We start from the raw sequence: 20,821 nt of genomic DNA, 5'->3' as shown, positions 1-20,821 counted from the left end.
AATGTACATTTAGGTGTTTATTTAATCAAACGTTGTCTATTTGCGTCTGTATATTTTTCCTATACAAAACATCTTTAATATTAATTATTTTTTCTTTCAATACTCAACATTTAAAGCACTTAAACATCCCCTAATCATTCTTAGCACTAATCCTGAAGGTTATTACAGAAGCATTAGTTCATATTTTTTGAAATGGTCTTATTTATGACAGATTTTGTTCTCAGAAACATGCTGAAAAAGGCATTTATAAGACCTGTGTACATAGTATATTTTGATTTATTAACAGAGAAAGGATGCATCTAAAAATCTGTTCTGCAAAACACTTTGGTCACGAATATGTTGTTAAAATGAAACGAAGATTTAAACTTTGGCTGTATCCGACGCCTATATTTGTGTGTGTTTTTTTTTTAAAGAACATGCAAATTTACCCGCATTTTCTTAGAAATGGCCAAATTTGCATATTTATTCAAAGATTTCCAAAGAAAATGTACTACAATAAAAAGAATTGCTTCCACGTAAGTAAACTGGCAAAGTTTCATGATGATATCTATAATTACATTATTTTTTCATCATGTTCACATGCAGTGTCTCACCTTAGACAGATAGATTTTGTTGTAGAAGACATTGTGCTATATGACTTTAAAACAACATACTAACTCTGAAAGTGTTAAGTGTGGTCATAATAAAGTTTTTAAAAAGAGACAATGCCCATTGAGCCAGTCTATTTTTTAAAAAAAAGTAGTAAACAAATAAAAAACTAAGCCTTTTTTTTATTCAAGTGGTAATCCTCTGTGTGTTGATGCTTAACTTACCCCTCTTTGTGTTTAAAGTGCTTGAATGCCAGGTTCAGAACTTCGTGTACTAAAACATCTGGCACTGGATGAAGAGGAATCTGTGACGTGAACAACAAGGAAAGCATTGGTCCCCATTAGAAGCATTGATAAGTCTCCGTTCTTTTCCTCTTTGCCTACCATTCATTAACCTCCCCCTACAGGAGCAGAGCCAAGGACAATTTAGCTCTGGTCTCCAGGAACTGGAAAAAAGGACTTGGCTTAGATTTAGAAAGACATCCAGTTGAGAGTTGGTGTGTTGTCACTGTGTTTATTTACTGTGTACCCCCCCCTGGACCTCACAAACAAGACTGCGCTTCAATTCTGCAACCACAGTAAGTTAGGCACATAAAATAAAATGACAACCTCTTAAACATTACTCTTATCTTTCTTAGTCGGCAGTTCACTAGTGAGACAATAAAAGTTTTAGTAATGCCAAGTCTCTAATCAGTAGGGGAATTCGGCCCTGGCAGTTAAAGATGCTTTTAATGATTGGTAGCAACACACAAAAGGTGGACAAAGACAATTGTAAATTTTATGTAGCATGCGCCAAGGTTAAGCTATACAGATACCTCTTTGACCGAGTACTTGTTATGACTTCATTAACTACATTCTTATTTATTACCAACAGTAACACAGAAAGCACAGACTCTACATTTTCAAGGAAGGTAAAGTAGTATTATAAAGGCGCAGTGCACATAAAAGCAAAAAAATCAATCAAACAAAGAAACAGATAATGTCAATACCATGTCAAAACCGTCTGTGTGCATTTCCACACCTCTCTGTGTAAACATTCAGTTATCACATGACCCCAGCAAAACCCAACTGCCAAATATGTTTTATGAACTGGGGCGCAATGTAATATGCAAATGAAGCAATGTGTCGGGATATATAGCTCACCTGTTTTAGAACCTCCACGGAAACTAAACAAAAAATGAAATCTATGGCTAAGTCCCTCCGCTCCAGAAGGTAGTCTTTATCTCGGTGCTGTTCATCCCTACAACATCAACAAAGAAAAAGAGTACATGGAAAGCTCAATGGAAATCACTTCTAAATGACCTGTTCAGAAGGCAGAAGTTGAGTGTTGAAATGAAGAGGGGAAGCCTCTCACCCTTTGGACTTGGTACTGGAGCGAGGCCTGTACTCGTAAGACTCGTCCTCGGTGCCACTCTGCCGCCGGTACCAGTCGAACAGTGTGCGCAGGAGGGAGGGCAAACAGTGTTCTGCTATTGAGCTCATAGAGCTTATTAACTGAAAAAAAAAAGAAAAAACGGATAGATAGATAAACAAAACTGACACATGTCAAACACATTAGTAAAATAAAACCCATGGTGTAGAGAATGCCGTCGCAAAAAAAGCAATGATTAAAAAAGGGGATTTTTTTTATATTCAATAAGCCAGTAGCACACAGGGCGATTATAGACCAGACTCTCCAAACTAGCGGGTGACATACTGTAGCTATTGATTGCAATTGAGGGAGTGCAGTGTTGGATGATCATAGCGCTGCCACACAATTGAGCAGCTCCCACAATACATCTGTCTCTGTGGCCGTTGTTCACATTCAATAATAGGGCTGGCCTCTATATAGCTTGTCCCCAATGTCAATTGTGCCTTTTAAACCAAGCGCTGTATTAACTTCGCTTGATCTATATTGATTTGTATGTTGCTGTAAAAAAAAGTTAAAGCTGTATTCTAATGGAAGAAAAAAAATCTGAAAATCATATTACTTACAAGTAAATAGTGAAAACAAGAAATCAGCACTTTAGCAACTAAAGATTACAGTGAATAGTTTCAGACAATACGGTAAAACATTAAGGTGGTTGGTCAATATGCAGAAAGTGTGTCCTTGTGTTTGCGCGTGTGTGTGTGTGTGTGTGTGTGTGTTAAACGGGCCAGTGCGGTGTGATAAGGGGTTGGTGGATGATGGATGCTAGGCAGGAGAGTTATGCAACTGCTCCCTCTGCCCTTATGGCACGGGGCAGAAACACTGCCAATGCTGATTTACTGCTGAGGATGACACAGCGATTTCTACACTCTCACTCTCACTTTTTTTTTTTTTTTTGCTCTCTCCATACCCATTTTCTCTCCCCTCACTCACAATGGGGACAGCTGGATCTATAGCACAGCACATCCTGGTTTGGCTTTGTGTTGTGCTGAACAAAGCATTCTGCAGCAGCCAGGCCCCATTGTATAGAGTTCTGCAGCAGCTACAGAACCAGGGGTGGACAGACACTGGGGCCGCTGAGTGGGTGGGTGGAGCTGTGGGGGGTGGGGTGGGGATTCAAACACTGCGCATATCGCATATATATACAGTCATATGAAAAAGTTTGGGACCCCCTTCTGATTTTTGTTCATCATTAGCTGGGATTTCAAAGAAGCAAATTCCTTTTCATATATGACATACCTTAGGGAAACAATTCAGCAGTATCATTTTGTTTATTGGAATAATAGAAAATATGCAATAGGCATCATAACAATTTGACTGGTGCATAAATTTGGGCACCCCAACAGAAAAATGACATCAGTACTTAGTTGAGCCTCCTTTTGCAAAAATAACAGCCTCTAGACGCCTTCGGTGGCCTGTGATGAGTGTCTGGATCCTGGATGGAGGTATTTTGAACATTCTTCCATACTAAAGTGATCCAGTTCAATTAAATGTGATGGCTGCTGAGCATGGAAAGCCCGCTTCAAATCATCCCATAGATTTTCGATGATATTCAAGTCATTGGACTGCAAAGGCCATATCAGAACATTGTACTTTTCCCTCTGCAGGAATTTGAACTGTGTTAAGGGTCATCGTCTTGTTGGAATATCCAACCCCTGGGCGACTTCAACTTTGTGACTGATGCTTGAACATTATCCTGAATAATTTGTTGAAACTGGGTTGAATTCATCCGACTATCGACTTTAACCAGGGCCCCAGTCCCGCTCCTGTTTTTTTTTTCTTGGTCTGCCATGCCTGGGTTTAACTGCCACTGTGCCTGTGTCCTTCCATTTCCTGACAACGTTCCCTACAGTCGAAATTGACAATTGAAACCTTTGGGAAAGCTTCTTGTAGCCTTCCCCTAAACCATGACAATGACTAATCTTTGTTTTTCAGATCTTTTGGGAGCTGCTTTGATGATCCCATTCTGTCTCACTTCAGCAGAGAGTCAAAGAGAAGTGCAACTTGCATTTAGGCACCTAAAATACCTTTTCTCATGATTAAAACAGACATTTCTATGAGGTGCAATGCTTATCAACATAATCCAACCAATTTTGTGTTTAAAGTCATCAGTTTTACATGCTGTTACAGGCATTAAAATCAACAAAACCACAAGGGTTCCTATATTTTTGCACAGCCAGTTTTTCACATTTTATTTTATTTCATACAACCAAATACTGCTTTTCAAAAAATCTTTGTTTGGAAAACATCCCAGTACTTAGCTGTTCCTGGTAAATTAAAGACCTACCACTTTTATCTTTTTTTTGTGAAAGCAGAGTCAAATATAATGCCGGCTGGGAGGGGTTCCCAAACTTTTTCATATGACTGTATATACACACACAGGGAGGCATCACTGTTGGTCCTCCTGCGAAATGAAAATGTCACATTCGTACGCCCTCAAGTGTTTTTTTTGTTTTTTTTACCTTCGGGACACTACTACGGCTGTACTAACCTGGTCAAATTGTGCATCTTCCCCTCTCTGCAGGGACCGGGACAAGGGTTTCTCCTGTGAAGGGGGGGGGGGGGGGGAGGGACAGAAAGATAAAGAGATTTAGTAATAAGTATGTTACTAACCCAGCACAGAGACACTGACACTGAGAAAGTAAATGAGAGAAAGAAAAATGAAGGTGTACAGTGTGGTACATGAGATATTGGAGAGTGACTGAAGACTAGGGCTGGGTATCGGAGTTTGATACTTTTTTTTTGGCACAGACTGAAATGCCCTCCGTACCATCGAGTATCGGGAAAAATGTCTTGTCGTTCAATACCAAATTTCAATACCTAAGGGGTTACAACTCTCATCAACTTCAAGTGAGCCAATGTACATTCAGCATTGCTTGATGTGCCAAGATCTAAAAAGTGCTGGTCATTGGCTGTGTCAAAGCATCCAGGAAAACACACAAGGTTACAACATGGGTTACGCAGTATGCATCAATGAGCCTTACACATACTTACTTGCACCTTTTTGATTTTATAATTAAAAAACGATTTGCACTGCTTCATTGTGTCGTTTTACATTTTGTTCCTTCTTCTTTTTTTCTTTTTTTTTAAGATATTTTTTTGGAATTTTTCATGCTTTATTTGACAGTATGAAGAGACAGAGGTGAAATGGGGCAGAGAGGGGAGTGACATGCAGAGAACGACCGCGGGCTGGAATCAAACCCGGGTCTGCTGCTGGGCCCGACCCGGGGGGGGGACGCCCTACTAACTGAGCTAAGGACACCCCCTTTGTTCCTTTTTCTGCTGGTTTATTCTGTAGGAGCTGCAGTGGCTAAGGAGATAGGGTGTTTGTGCTAATCTAAGGGAAGTTCGATTTCAGCTTATTCAAAGTGGCATTTATTGATATTGTGTAAAAATACCATGGCGCTAAAAAAAATTAAAAAAAAGAAAAATCTTGTTCAAACAATTTTTTATAAAATTACTATCGAAAAGAGTGTTGTTCAGGAAGCGGTATTGAAGTGAAGAGCATGTTTGAAGGACTAAGTGTCGGGAACAGGTCAGTCAATCTAGGCGGTTATGAATCATAATAACACTTTTTATTATTGTCACTCACATAAAAGCATAAAGACATTATGAGCCTCTTCTGCTAGATCCCACACAACTCTTTCACTTTTACTTGTGAAGTGTCTAAAGGCATGGCGGTTAGGGTTGCAACAAAGAGAGAGTGTGCCAGCCAGGTCACGTGTTGTTGAATATTTCATTTCATTTCCTGTGTGTTTTTTCTTGATAGCAGTGTTACGGTCACGTTTAGGCTCCTTTTCCTGTATTCCTTTTGTCTACTCGGGCTGATTGTTGACATTCTGTAGCTGTGTTTATGAGTGTTGTGTTAGTGACTACACTTCCCAGCACCTTTAGCGCCAGGATGAGACGTCGCACAGGTGTGTTGTGTTTACTGAATAATAGCACACACGAGTTCACTGTTAACTGACTACCACTTTATTGAATTTTAATCCAAAACAACATGTGACCAACCTTTCCGTGCATCTCCTAAACCTTCCCCCAACACGTAGGTTCCTATCACGTTAATACTAGTATGAACTAAAGTGCAATAATACCACAAGGTGACTGTTTGATAATGAGCAGCAGCCGGGGCAGCTGGAGGAGATTGCTTGACACAGCTGCAGAACACACGAGGAGGATCGGCGTTTGACAGTTCTCCGTTTTTAATCTTTTCACAACTACACAGAAGGATTTCTCGTCCTCATCACACTACATAACATGATCTCGCACAACTAGACTGGAGGCTCATGGGAGGTGGAGACGAGGCTCTTCAAACCAGCGGACTCTGTGAGGTCTATCTACTATTTAGTATGGTAGAAACAAATATTTAGTTTGTCCCAATTCTTGTGGCCAGATTTAGTTTGTTTAGAAATCTCACCCGGATGTCTACAACATCCGGGTGAGATTGTTAGTGTTGAAAACAGCATCCTATTTGGGCGATTCTGACCCATAATCCAGTGCGCACCGGAAGTAACATCACATCGACGGAGCCTCCATATGAAAACAAAACTGGGATGTGACAGATATAAAAGCAAGAGGCAAGATCAAGGCGCAATGTTATGATGAAATAAATTAGTAAAAGTATTTTCCCAAGTGTATGCCTACTGCATCCTAATGAGATTATTTTTATGGTCAGTCCTGGTATGTAGAATAGAAGAAAAAAAGAAAGAGTATGTGATTTGGAACACAGGATTAGTTTGCCTTTTCTTTTTTTCGTTACTTTCGTTATGTTGCAGTAGCGGCGGTCTGAATAGCGGTCTTGCGGCGGCTGTAGTATAACGGCAGCTTTTTTATCCCCCGCCTCCCCTCCCTGAGTTTCTCACCAGCGGTTCGGCCATCACCATCTCGATCTTCTTCTCGGCCAGCACGGCGAACTCGGCGAACAGGCTCTTGATGACGAACTCTCCGGGCTTGAGCTCCGGGTCGATGGTGATGCTGGACATGGCGGCGGCGGCGGTGTGTTTCTCCCAGGAGACGGGGGTCACCGAGGACACAGGGGCACGCCGTCTACTCACGCTGCTGCTGCTGACCGGGGCAGAAGCTGTGGACGGAGAGACAGAGAGACAGAGAGATAGAGATAGAGAGAGAGAGAAGGGCAGAGCAATAGAGGTTAGGAAGTCAAGTCAACTTTATTTATATAGCACATTTATAACAGCCGAGGCGGACCCAAAGTGCTGTACAGTAAAATAAGTCAAATACATTACATCCAAAACATCAAATAGACACATAAAAGCAAAACATTAGAACTAAATTAAAACACAAAACAATAGTAAGAGTTCTAGTAGACACTGCTGGGATAGAACACTCAACTAGAGGTAAAAGCCAAGGAAAATAAGTGGGAAATGATACATTGCCAGGGTCCATGTAATGTAAGAACAACAACCATTTTGTAAAAAAAAAAAAGAGTATGCAACGTCATGCTCTAGTTCTACTACAAACAGGAGCGCGGACATTTTTTCCTAGAAGAGGCTAATTGACCGAGTTGATGTGAGTGAGCAAGAGAGAGAGAGATGTTCCAGGGGCCGACTAGAGCAAACATACAACTTCTATTTGAGTCCAAGTTTGTAATTATCGACTATTTTTAAGCTCATACGGCCCGTCATAGGCGCAGATCACCTCAAAAACAAACAATTGGAGCTCCTATTAAGAGTTGTGTCAATAACAGTCTAAATGTTTCTTGAAAAAGCTTAATATTTGTGTTTATGTCAAAGTATATTTGTGTCCAAATGTTGTAAGTAAATATAACAACCAGTTCATAAAAGAAAATGCTGTTTTTTTCCCCTGAAACTTCATTGCAACTGTAGAAAGTTGGCAGACATGCATTACACATGGAAGGAACATTGTGAATAAAGGAGTAGTTTGAAATGTTCTGTTCAGTTGGTTAGCTTTGTTTATCATAAAGACCGTACATTTGGCTGAAACAGCAAGGCTGGCTCTGTCCAAAGGTAACAAATCAGCATGTCTGCAACACTAAATTCACCCGTCAGGTCTCATTTGCTTAATCCACATAAAAATCTAATTGTTAAAGTGATACTCAGCTGTAGTACTGGGGGGGGGGGGGGGGTGTGATGCGCAGGGCTATTTCTTGGCACTTTAGACAGAGAGAAAGCTTAACTGAGTCCAAGCTACGCTGTGCTGTGCTAAGCTAAGCGAGGTTTCATGTTAGCTTCATATTGGTCTTACAGACAAGAGCGGTATCAACCTCTCAGCTCTCAAGAAAATGAATAAACAAGTTTTCCAAAATGTCCAAACGGACAAGGACATATCCCGAGGTCCTTTAAGTGAACTTATGACATTGGTCATACAACACTGACATTGCTAAAACTGGAAAGACTATATTATGAATTACTGCAAATCAAAAGTTAGTTTAAATACCAGGCTAAAATTAAACATGCTAAACTGTTAAAAAAAAGATTAAATAACTGAAAGCTTTTTGATGATGATGATTCTACACATCTGAATCTTTGAAATACTTCAATACATAACCATTAGAATGTCCAATATGGGGTTGGAAAAGGGCCAATGCATCTTCATCTATCTGTTTATCAGATAGATGAAGCCAAAAAGGCCATTCTTCAGTCTGAAGAGCACAATGCTACCAACTTTCAGCTACAGGTAAATGTACCTTACTGTAAATGTACAAGCTGGAAATATGAACATCTGCACTGAGCTCTACCAAGTTGTGAGAGAGAGGCAACGTTTTTTTTCCCCTTTTTTTGCATTCAAATGTATTAAAAAAAATGTCCTTAATTTATCTTTTATTAAAGTATATGTCGACATTTCTAAAAGATACTCTGTTAAACTGTTGTCAGACATTACTGAGTTGTGACTAACCAACGGAGCAACACAGCGAACCTGTACACCCACACACATATTGGCCTGAAATACACACACACACACACACACACACACACACACACACACACACTTTAATTGTACTGGAGAGCAGTGGGACATCCGGTGCCTTGCTCAAACAGAACATCAGCAGTGCACTTTCTAGATAAAATGCCAACTTTGGACAATGCTGTAACATACTACAGTAGCAGGCATACTACAGTATACAGTAGCAGGCATTCTGGGATTTATCACATTGCCATCATATGGAGCCAAGTGGATCACATCTTCCCACATACTAAATTGCTGTACTGTAAGCCCTATACAAGACAGGACAGGGTTAGTTAATCAATTTTTACAGCACCTTTTAAAAGTATTTTAAGAGCCATACTAAGTCATTTACACAGTTAAGCAAAAAGGAGAGACCACAGAGCTTCTTCAGCAGTATTGAGAGCTGCTCCTGAAACACATTCATCAGGTCAATTACAGAACCCAGAGCTCTCGCACATTTGCATGCTGGCTGTGGCACGGATCATTTCACATCGTCCCATTCAAATAGTATAAGCAAATCTACACAGGTCTTAGTTTTTGGGAGTTTACGGACACATGGCCAAGAAGCTAGAGCCAAAGCTTTGGAAATAGTATGTTGGAAAGATCACACATGGTTGAAATGTTCAGCTGTCTACATAATAATGCTCTTGGGGTAGCCCTGTACGTCTGGCCATGTAGGGTCGGTACTAGTTGCTGCTAGTGAGTTGCTATTAACCGATAACATGAAATTTAAAAAATTTGAAAACGTCATCCTGAAATGCTTGTCTAGATACAGGATTACAATTTTCAAAAGACGTGTATCGTTCTTGAGATTTATGCTACAGCTGGGACTTCCGATCTAGTCCACAATGGTTTAAGTTCAGCCAAGGGGACAGCCAATAGCCAACTGACCCTTTACCTCCTTCCCTCCCAGGAAAAGGCCTTGTTCTGTTTCTTCCTGGTTGTCGTAGAAACACTCATGCATTCCTCATAGTCTGAATACCATTGGAGGAGCAGACAAGCAGGAAAATAAAATAGGTTTCAGCTCATAAAAACCCTGCATTCTTGCCTCACAAAAGACAGAATATGTTCAAGTTGTAGCATACATGTGTACACTGGTCAACAAGTCAAGACTCTATATAATAGGCTGACTCACTTGAACTCACTTGATTGTCTCAGACTACTTGTACCAATTCCGATTCTAAAGTATACTATAACTTATGGGTATGATTAAATTAATGAGAACTTGATGGTCAAGCTTTTTTTGTATGGAGCAAATGAGATGGGAGGAGGTGGCAGGGCGGGCGTAGTAGCAAGTGTTAGCCGTGTTGTCCATCAGCACAGAGAGCCTTTCAAGCATGTTCCCTCTTTGTTTACTGTGCTTCATCAACACCCCCGATGATGTCACATAGCCAGCTCCTAATAGCCAATCAGTGCTGTGTGGGCTCTCGACCCCCCCTCCGTCCTTCCTTTCTCTCTCACCCTGGGCCGGCTGAATTGTTCACTGGTTCACACTTATGATTACCGCAACACTGTACTTTTCCAGTTAACGACAAAATGTGTGTGTGTGTGTGTGTGTGTGTGTGTGTGTGTGTGTGTGTGTGTGTGTGTGTGTGTGTGTGTGTGTGTGTGTGGGGGGGGGGTCTTCTGCATTGCCCCCCTCCCCTTGCTCCTCAAGACATGCCAGTCATTTGTGGCATGCCAAAACTGTGATACACATTCAAAACGGACCCCCAACTGCACACATATCTGTAAATGATCAAAATAACTTCACCTAAAAAAACTTCTCGCTGTTTTAAGCCAGGAACTGTTGACTCTAGTGACTCACTTATGACCCTAAGGTCATGTTCCTTTACCCATTCAAATCAAAATGCAGAAGTTCAAGCATGCTTTGCTAATAAGAATAATATATAAAGATTTTTTTTTCAAATGAAGCATTCCCAATGCTTAAAAGGCTTCAAAGATGACCATAAAGAAAGGGTTGTAGTTAGAGTAAAATATTCATTTCTGGATGTTGCCATTGCTGTGTTCACAAAATTGTAAATAAAAACAAAAAGTGTTTAAAAATAATCAAAAGAGCCATGGTTTAGAGCAGGGTTTCTCAACGGGGGCGGTACCGCCCCCTGGGGGGCGTTCGTACAACCTAGGGGGGCGCTGGGACCAGGCTGGGACACAAGCTTTTTTTTTTTTTTTTTTTTTTTTTTTTTTTTTTTTTTTTTTAATAAATATATTTTAAACTTTCTTAAAAATCTTATAAATCTTTTGACTGCAAAAATAGGTTACCTGAAATAAACAGCCTATTTTAACTTTTCATGTTTCTAACCCCTCGACCTCTTTTTAAATATTCTCTCCAATGTTCTGCGGTCTGCTGACTGTCACAGCCTTAGAAAAGAGAAGGCTCTGCAGACAGCCAATCAGAGGTCTTTGAGTCAGAACAACCAGCCAATCAAAGCCTTAGCGGCAGAGGAATCAGCCAATCACAGACTAGTATAATGACGTTTACTGATATTGCTAATGCTAGCGCAGCGAGATTCAAACTTAAACTAACTATTGTCTCTGAGGTGGAGAAAACACAGAGTAATCAGCCAAAGCATGGAGTTAACTAACACACAAGCAGAACCATGTTAAAGACACAACCCTCATATGTTGGAGAGGGACGATATACTAAACGCTGTGCACCGCGAGAGGCTCACTGAAGCCCTGTACAGCAGCCCTGGCAACACGCACCGTCTCCATCCTACTCTGCACTGTTAAACTGAAAGCTAAACTATCAGGTGAGGGAGGGGCCGATCGCACGGCTGGATGATAGGTTTGCTGCATTTAAAAGCCTTCACGTGCGGTACAATGATAGTTTAACTAGGATTATTTTGTTTTAATGATAAAGGGAAGCAATGTTTGTTGTTATCATGTAGTCGCAATGTGTTAACTCCTCCTGTCGATCATTCACTGTGTTAGTTTCCGGTATTGTGCCGTACAAATAAAAGCCCCCCGCGATATTTCTTTTCTTTTCTCTCCTTTCCCTATCTATTTTTTTACTCAGTAACGCAAGTGATATAAAATGTAGCGAAGTACAATACTTCACAATAAACATACTCAAAGTAAAAGTATAGGTTTTAAAAATCACTTAAAAAATTACAAGTAGGCCTAGCCTAAATAGTAAATGTAAGTAGTAGGCTAAATGTAATTAGTAAATGTAATTCGCTACTTTACACCCCTGATTACAACCAATGCTGATAGTGTTTTTTTCTTTTTATGCAACCAGCCACCTGACAGTGGGTTAAATCTATCATAGAACAGGCTCATATTGGGATTTTTTTTAAATAATTCTTATAAGAAACCAAAACAGCACAGAAAATATGTTTTATTGTTGATAGAGGATGTAGCCAAAACATATTCTTAATTGTGTGTGTGTGTGTGTGTGTGTGTGTTTATGGTTTTTTTTTTTTTTTGGGGGGGGGGGGGGGGGGGGGGGGGGCGCTAGAGTGTCTCGGTAAGGTTAGGGGGGCGTTTGCTCAAAAAAGGTTGAGAACCACTGGTTTAGAGGCTTCAGAAGAATGAAGCTTTCACTGGTTGTTCTTCCTCCTTATGCAATTTCAAGTCACCTGCCAGAATACAGATTCTTTGGTCCGACTAATTTGCCTAAGTTGAAACAAACTGCCGCCCGAGAGAGCACTGGTATCTTACGGATTAAGAACATCTTGACCTAGAAGACGGACAGTACTGCAACTACAGTTCTGATAGCAAAGAACGGACAAGCTTCTGCTTAAGTGCCACAAGAGAGAAAATGCTTCTGTTTCTGTAGCGAGAGGCCCCACTCTGCCAGTCCTTCCATGGTTGTGCTTTAAGAAAGGGAGCACCCAGCAGGGTTGCACAACTACTGTATTAGAGCAGTGACTCCACCTCATCGCATTTAAAATGAACCCTCCCAAACGCCTGTTCACTTCCTCTGTCAGGACAACCAGAAACAACAGCAGAGACAAACACATACTGTTGGAATGCAAAGCCATGAGCACATTTATTATAGCAAGACAAAGGAATCGCCGCCAATGTTTATGTGGGGTAGCAGTGCCAATTCTGCTATTGTGTCTCAACATGCTCAGTCTCTGACGAGTCACTGCTGGTTTAACCTTCACCAAATAGACTTCTATATAGAAACAGCTGACAACTATTATTTAATATACACTCACCGGCCACTTTATTATTAGGCACACCTGTTAACACATATAGCTAATCAGCCAATCACATGGCAGCAACTCAATGCATTTAGGCATGTAGACGTGGTCAAGACAACTTGCTGAAGTTCAAACCGAGCATCAGAATAGGAAAGACAGGGGATGACTTTGAACGGCGCATGGTTGGTGGTGCAAGACGGGCTGGTCTGAGTATTTCAGAAACTGCTGATCTACTGGGATTTTCGCGCACAACAATCTCAAGAGAATGGTCCAAAAAAGAGAAAATATCCAGTAAGTGGCAGTTGTGTGGACCTAAATTCCTTGATGATGGTAGAGAATGGGCAGACTGGTTCGAGGTGATAGTGAGGCAAAAGTAAGTCAAATAACCACTTGTTACAACCGACGTATGCAGAATACCATCTCTGAACGCATAACACGTCAAACCGTGAAACAAATGGGCTACAGCAACAGAAGACCCCACCGGGTGCCACTCCTGTCAGCTAAGAACAGGAAACTAAGGCTAAAATCCTCGCAGGCTCACCAAAATTGGAAAATAGAAGATTGGAAAAACGTTCCCTGGTCTGATGAGTCCTGATTTCAGTCGTGACATTCAGATGGTAGGGTCAGAATTTGGCGTAAACAACATGAAATAATGGATCCATCCTGCTATTATCAACGGTTTAGGCTGGTGGTGGTGGTGTAATGGTGTGGGGAATATTTTCTTGGCACACTTTATGCCCCTTAATACCAATTGAGCATCATTTGAATGCCAAAGCCTACCTGAGTATTATTGCTGACCATGACCACAGTGTACCAATCTTCTTATGGCTACTTCCTGCAGGATAATGCACCATGTCAGAGCTCAAATAATCTCTAGTTTCTTGAACATGACAATGAGTTCACTGTACTCCCAACTGTACTCACTGTATGCCTGCAGTGTCACCAGATCTCAACCCAATAGAGCCCCTTTGGGATGTGGTGGAACCAGAGATTTGAATCATGGATGTGCAGCCGCCAGATCTACAGCAACTGCGTGATGCTATCATGTCAATATGGACAAAAACCTTTAAGGAATGTTTCCAACACCTTGTTGAAAGTATGCCAAGAAGAATTAATTAAGTTCTGAAGGCCAAATGAGGTCCAACCATGTACCAGCAAGGTGTACCTAATCAAGTGGCCAGTGAGTGTATACACATAAATTTCAAATTAAAAACTGGGGCTCAGTGGGTAGAGTGGTCGACCCGCAACATGTCCAAGTGTTCCTGGGATAGACACTGAACCCTAGCTGCTGCATCTGTGTATGAATGTGTGTTCCAGTTGTAAGTCGCTTTGGATAAAAGCGTCTTCTAAATGACATGTAATAAAAAAAGATCTGTTAATGGTCATTTCGGTTCGAGCATGTCACACAAAATAATGACAAAAACGGTCATTCACTTGCAGGCAATTAAGAGGTTGTTGAGTGAAGTGACAGTCTCAGGCACTGAGCTACGATTCTGCTTTACTGTGTCAGTAAGAACACTACTTTCTATGTATGTTAATTAGTTAAGGAACATTTTACCTGTCGGTGGCACAAAATGATGATGATTCATTTAAAGTTTTAATTTCCTGTCCACTAAAGAGTAAACTGTTTATTGAGTAGAGAACTTCAGCCCAGCATCACCCAGACTGCCATTAACAAAGCTTTTAATCTGCACATTTAAATGTTGACAGTGGCATAATTTCAGCTACTATACCTTGGGGCTCACCTGCATTCAACACTGAGGATTGTTCCCAGGTTGAAATCCAAATATGGTGAAATGACTTTTAAATAACCACGCTGCACGCATCTACAACAAACTACAAAACGTTCATATCTAGAACGAACTTAAGCGACACGTTCCTAAACACTATCTATCAGCATATGTGTGTTCCAGCCAGGAAGAGGGAAACAGATGGAAAGTTGAAGTTCTCATCAACGTCTGCAATTCACAAGAAATCTTATAAAAGAAAACTGTGATCCGTCAGATTTGTACTGTGACAACCTTTCCCTCGCTTAGGGTTGTTAATATCTCTTTAATATCTCTGTGTTCTGGGCCATTGTGAGTATACTGTTGTTGGCAGGACTAGGATACAGTCAGCAGGTCTAAGAACTATTGGAGGTCCAAAAGTCTGATTGTCTGGTCATTTTGTTTATAAGCAGTTTCTCAACTGATTTTAAAAGATTGTAATATGTATTATTACATTGTGCATACAATTATTAACACCTTGATATAGGTCAGGATATGGTCCACTTTACCCATTCTTACTGGATCCTGTCGTCACAATGAGAGGAACGAACCCTCAGAAACAACACCCCTTTCATTCTAACAGGAGAAAAGCAGGAGAGCTCAGGTGACTGCTTGAAGAGAGCAATCATGACATCAGTTTATGTAGCTGAGGTTCTGCAATCAAAGCAAAGCTTTGTGTTGCAGGCTATGTGCTGTTCACTGTGCACTCAAACAGTTGTGTGGAGAACCAGGTTTGTCACATTGAAGCTTTAGGTTTGATCCAAATGTAAAACACAAGCGTAGCCACACTTACAAACACAGCTATTCAAACTCACATTGTATTTCAAGCCATTATTTTTTCAAAACTACATTGAAAATGTGTGTTATCCTAACATCACTAGAAACTGGATTGTGTCTGTGTGTCATTACTAATGCAGGTACAACTGTACTGGAGTGATGAATCAGCAGCATCAGCTTGGCAATTCAAACTGCTGTGTGCCCATCCACCTTTGTCCATCACCACATTTCAATGAGACTTAGGAGGCAGCGCCTTTATTATTCCTGATGTAATATGGGCTGTATATGGAAGGCTAATAATAGGAGGGAACCAGAAGACGGATCAATAGCAGGGAAACATTAGCTGCCCCGGAGGGAAAGGGAGAGGAGGGTTATAAAAGTGGGAGAAAAACAAGTAGGATGAAGATTGCATTGAGTGCTGCTATGGTAGACAAAGAAAGATTTGGATGTTATGCTTTTCTTTTATTAAAGTTGAAAAAAAGGGAGCGAAAGGGAAAGTGGGAGCAGGAAACGCATTCAAAGAGAGAGAGTACTTTAAATCCACTACGAATGCACAATATATAGACAATATATTGTAATTGCGATATCGACATTGGTGAAACGTATCGCAAAGACTGCTTGAAATGCTGTAAATAGTCGCCTATTCCATGTGCCATGCGTTCCCACTCTGCATGTCAATGTATTTGGCCAATCAGATGGAGCCTACCAGAACCTGTTGTAAAGGGGGCATTAAGATGGTTAAGATTTTACTTAACTGATAAATCAATAAGAAAAAAACAATAAAACCATGTTGTTGGAACGGAAATTATGCATTTAATATATTTTTTATGGGCTATTTACTGTCAGGGGTCTATGTTGTCTGTGTGAACTTAAAGCAGAAAAACATTAACCCTGTATAGTTAAGTATTTATTTAAAATCCTAGGTGTGTCGTCATCTCAATATTCAACAATGTTATCGTACATCCATACAAGTTTTCCTAATATGGAGCAGCCGGTCCACCTCTGTCCTTCCTCATCAGCAGATGTTCATCAATAGAAACATTATCTATGGGACATCCAGGAGCCAGGAGAACATTGGCTGAGCACGGTAGGGTGGGGGGGGGGGGGGGGTGGGGGAGGGTTGGCTCAGCTAAAAACCAAGTGGATATTTTGCTGCAACCTGCATACACATCAAAACAAGCCTTGCTAAAACCTGGACTAAACATCATCAGTCATCCTGACAACTCCATTAATAACCACTTCTCTTTCACGGAGGTGAGATAGGACATCTCTCAAGCGTGGACTGGATTGCACGCAAGCATGTACAATGCTGCAGCGCCGGGGTCTGCTGGCTGTGTGTGGCAGATAAAAGTCTGCTGACCAAAGTGTGGTATGTAAACATGTAGTGCACAAGGAGCGTGGCAAGATATACTCACAGCTGCTACTCCAAGACTTGAGCAGAGATTTGATGCTGATCTCAAAGAAGACCGAATCCTGCAGGCTCAGCATGATGGCGGCGGCTCTCAGAAAAGTTCCACGGCTTGACCCGAGAAGGCACTAATTTTTTTTTACCGGGTTCTTGTCACTTTCATTTCACAAAAGCCAAAACATTCCACTCTTCTTGAAGACCTCTTACACGGCTTCAAAACAAAAACACAGAAAAATCTTCCCTTGTTTCCCAGACTGGAGGTGAACACTTTAGCCTCCACAGGTGCTAGTGAAAGGCATCCTCCTGAACCACGTCGTGACTGGAGAAGTGCTAGCCAGTATGTTTTCCTGTGCCAACCTATAGCTCAGTAAAGTGCGTTGGGAGAAGAGGAGACAGAGCATAGCCTGGGCTAGTTAGGGAAGTGTTCCACCCCGGCGCCTGCTGCTGCCCACTTGCCAATCCACAGAGTCCCTCATCCTCATTTCAGCACTGAAAAAGGTTTCCAGAAAAGGGCGAAGGACAAAAGTGCGTGAGAACTTTTGCTCCTGATAGGGGGGGAGAAACAGCAGCACACCAGAAAACGATAGAAGTCTTAACAATGCACGGCAATATTCCCTCTCCTCTTCTCTTCCTGTGTGTGTGTGTATGTGTGTGTGTGTGTTAGCGTGAGTGTGTGTGTGCCAGTCCTAGCCCACAAGCACTGTCAGCCACCCTTCTCTCTCTCTCTCTCTCCCACCCCATTCGCTCATGAGCAGCCCCTCCTCTTTCCGAGCTGGCTCTTGTTCTTTCACTGATGCCTGCTCTCTCTCTCTCTCTCCCAGTGAGAGCGAGCTTGTTTCAACAGTAAACAGATGGAGGCGGGGGCAATGGAGTGCGGGTGATGTCATCAAGATGCTGCGAGTGTTCCCTGGCTGTGGTTCAGCAATGCATACGCATGTCAAGAGAGCTGCTACTGTGCTGCCTGCCTCTCTCTCTCTCTCTTTACTGGGCCTATCAAAACCACACTTCCTGTTAGCTCCACAAAGCAATACTGATGCGTCATCCCCGACTGCAGTAGGAGGCAAAGGGAAAGAATGGGAGGATGGAGGAGAAGAAAAAAAAGGGAGGATAAACTTGGGCATGCACTCACCTTAACTAGTAGTCCTACTCCTACTTCTATCTCTACCCCCAAAAAATAGAAAATATCGTGTCCCTTAAGCCATATGACGCATGTAAACAACAATATTCTACCATCTGAAATTGTATTTTTTGTGCATTTCTACCAATTTCTAAATCTCAGACCATAGCGTGATAGCGTTCACAGTCAATCTGCTTGATCAACTGACCGTTCACACCCAGTGGAGTCATAGGCATTACATCACTACTCTGACAAAAAGCTACTAGGCATAGTAGCACACACACACACACACACACAGTGATACACAAAAACTCACTACACACTGCATTAGTGAGCTACCGGATCACTGTGTTTGTGTGAATGAAAGACACACACACACACACAGTACAGACACACACACATTACAGACAGACACACATCTGATTCATCTGATATCTAAAAGCTTGTGTTGGTGGCATAGACTTAAAAACAGATCCACATGATGACATCAAGTCATTTGCAGTCGAGGCGCAGGATTAAGTTTGTTACCAAAATATTCTCTGGAGGGGGGGGGGGGGACAAAACTGGGACGGCTGCAACAGACAAGAGCTCTTTTGTCTTTCTTTTAGTTTAGTCTTCATTTCTCCCTCGCCCTCGGTCTCTCCCTCCGTCACATGTCCTCCGCTACACAAGTTATGCAAAATGAGGCAAGAGCTCATTGCAAACAAACACACAACACAAGCAGATGCTTTGTCGAGCCCTGGCCTGGCATGGTGCTATATTAACCCTGATGCAGACTTTTACTGTGAAGCTTGTGATAAACAAGCCGCCGCCCCCAACGCACATTTTTATCTTGGAAGTTTTGGGAGACACATCACGAAGACACATTTCAAAATGTAGGAACAAGGTGTCATTCTTTTTTTTTTTTACAGTTTAACATTTGTAATGTACAATTCTTGGTCTGACCTTAAAAAAGGAAGTAGGCACAAGTCGGAGGTCAGAAGTACAGTATTTGGAAGAAGCCTAATGTTGTATACACTATATAAAAAGGTTAAGAGTTCATATTATCATCCTTCATCAAAAAATCCACTTGGAATACAAACATGCGGGGGGGAACTCTGCTTGGCACTGTTTTCTGTAAAGCAGCTTTATCGGGTAAGGAATGCAGAGAAATAGCCCATTCTCTCTGGGAACATTAGCGCTAAGAGCTTCTGTGTGCTGTAGTAACGGCGCTGATGTAAGTTGAAGACCTCAAAAACAACACAAAAACAGCATCATAATAACCCCCCCTCTCCCCTACTTCCTGGAAAGAAGAGCTCACTGATGAAATAATCTCATTTAAAATGGACCACCACGGCCAAGTTAAAGTGAAGAGCCCTGCCAGTGAGTGACAGCTATAACCATTCCTTTTTACACACACATGCAGACATGCATAGGAGAGCTCTCTCTCTCTCTCTCTCCCCAGGAGCCCACAGGGGGTTTGGTAGGATGCATTTCCTGTCCCGGGCCACTCTGAAGGGCAGTGGTGGTGGGAACAATAATCGATAGCGAGCTGTAATTCAATCCCTGACCTCTCCCCGGTTGGTGCCCGGTCTGCAGAGCACACAGGCCATCTAGATCCATCACTGAAGTGGAGGTATACGTAGGCAGCACACAGCTTTCCCCTGCACAGCTCCCTCACATCCATACACACTCCCCTTGAGTCAGAGAAATCAGTCCTTTCATACTCCCTAACCCTAACCCTTTAAAACCTTTTTACACACATATTGATAAGGTCAGTTGGGCTCTGATTTAAATCAAAAGACATCTTGAAAAAACACTTTTCATATTCCAGAATATTGCCAGTTGAATGACGAATGAATGGTAACAGATTCTCGCTAAGATGTTTCCGTTTTGTAACGCATCAACATTTTCTAATACAACCTTAAGTGTCTTTAAAACAGCTGGGAGTTTTCCTCCGTTGAGCTTAGGGGTGTTATGGCAGAGGGTGTGTCCCGTTTGTGAATGGACTGTGAAGCCCACTGAGGCAAAATGGCTATTTGTGATATTGGACTTTATAAAAAAAAATAAAATGATTTGATTTTGAACCACAAAACACATTCAAAAAGCAATGACAGAACTTCTGAAATTAATTTCTCTAAATTTACCAGGCAACTCATTTAGGAGCCATTCATTCTTCTTGGGTCAGAAGCAAAAAAAAAAAAGTCTCTATGGAATGACAAGAGCAGGACACCAATCAAATATGAGTTCATCCTCATCTTAAAACAAGTACAAAAGAGTCAGCCAATTGACTGATGGCACTTCTCAAAATAAACCGTCTTCAAGTTGTTCCTCATGAAGGGGGAGAGAAAGAGCACTATGATTCACAGCAGTCGACTCCCCAGCTACATGACACCATATTCCCACTAAGTGCATAGTCTGCAACCGAGCCGCATCATATAAGAGTTGGCCCAATTACTAATGTAATACAACACGACTACTCCATGAATAGGTTTGTCCAGGGCTGTCTAGTACACACCCAATACGACTGTTCAGACAGAAATCACATGCACATCTTCCATTAGGAATCAAGTACAACCCACCACACCAGTGCACAGTCATGCTCAGTCACATGCTCCAAACACTCCCCAAAATCACAAACGGGAAAGCCTGCTGCACCCATTAACCAAATACTCTCCCAGTCAAACCCTCTTCCAAAAAAAAG

At 41.6% G+C, this 20,821-nt stretch overlaps 1 protein-coding gene across 5 annotated transcripts in view; it reads right to left on the bottom strand.

The window, feature by feature from the left end:
- fryl (furry homolog, like) overlaps positions 1–20,821 on the bottom strand; it is a 97,835-nt gene that overhangs the window by 60,263 nt on the left and 16,751 nt on the right. For 3 of the 5 annotated variants that reach the window (XM_080033039.1, XM_080033036.1, XM_080033037.1), the window contains 5 exons: positions 6,858–7,075; positions 4,487–4,540; positions 1,942–2,081; positions 1,731–1,827; positions 813–892 (listed from right to left, as the gene is read on the bottom strand). In XM_080033039.1, the coding sequence (XP_079889165.1) occupies positions 813–892; positions 1,731–1,827; positions 1,942–2,081; positions 4,487–4,540; positions 6,858–6,977 (491 nt within the window). In that variant the 5' untranslated portion in view covers positions 6,978–7,075. Of the gene's footprint in view, positions 1–812; positions 893–1,730; positions 1,828–1,941; positions 2,082–4,486; positions 4,541–6,857; positions 7,076–17,028; positions 17,707–20,821 lie in introns of those variants that run through there. The other 2 variants (XM_080033038.1, XM_080033040.1) reach the window with 1 other exon arrangement.

Source organism: Ammodytes marinus (assembly GCF_949987685.1).
Source record: "Ammodytes marinus genome assembly, chromosome: 8".
Classification (NCBI taxonomy): domain Eukaryota; kingdom Metazoa; phylum Chordata; class Actinopteri; order Uranoscopiformes; family Ammodytidae; genus Ammodytes; species Ammodytes marinus.
This window is presented reverse-complemented; position numbering and strand designations above follow the sequence as displayed.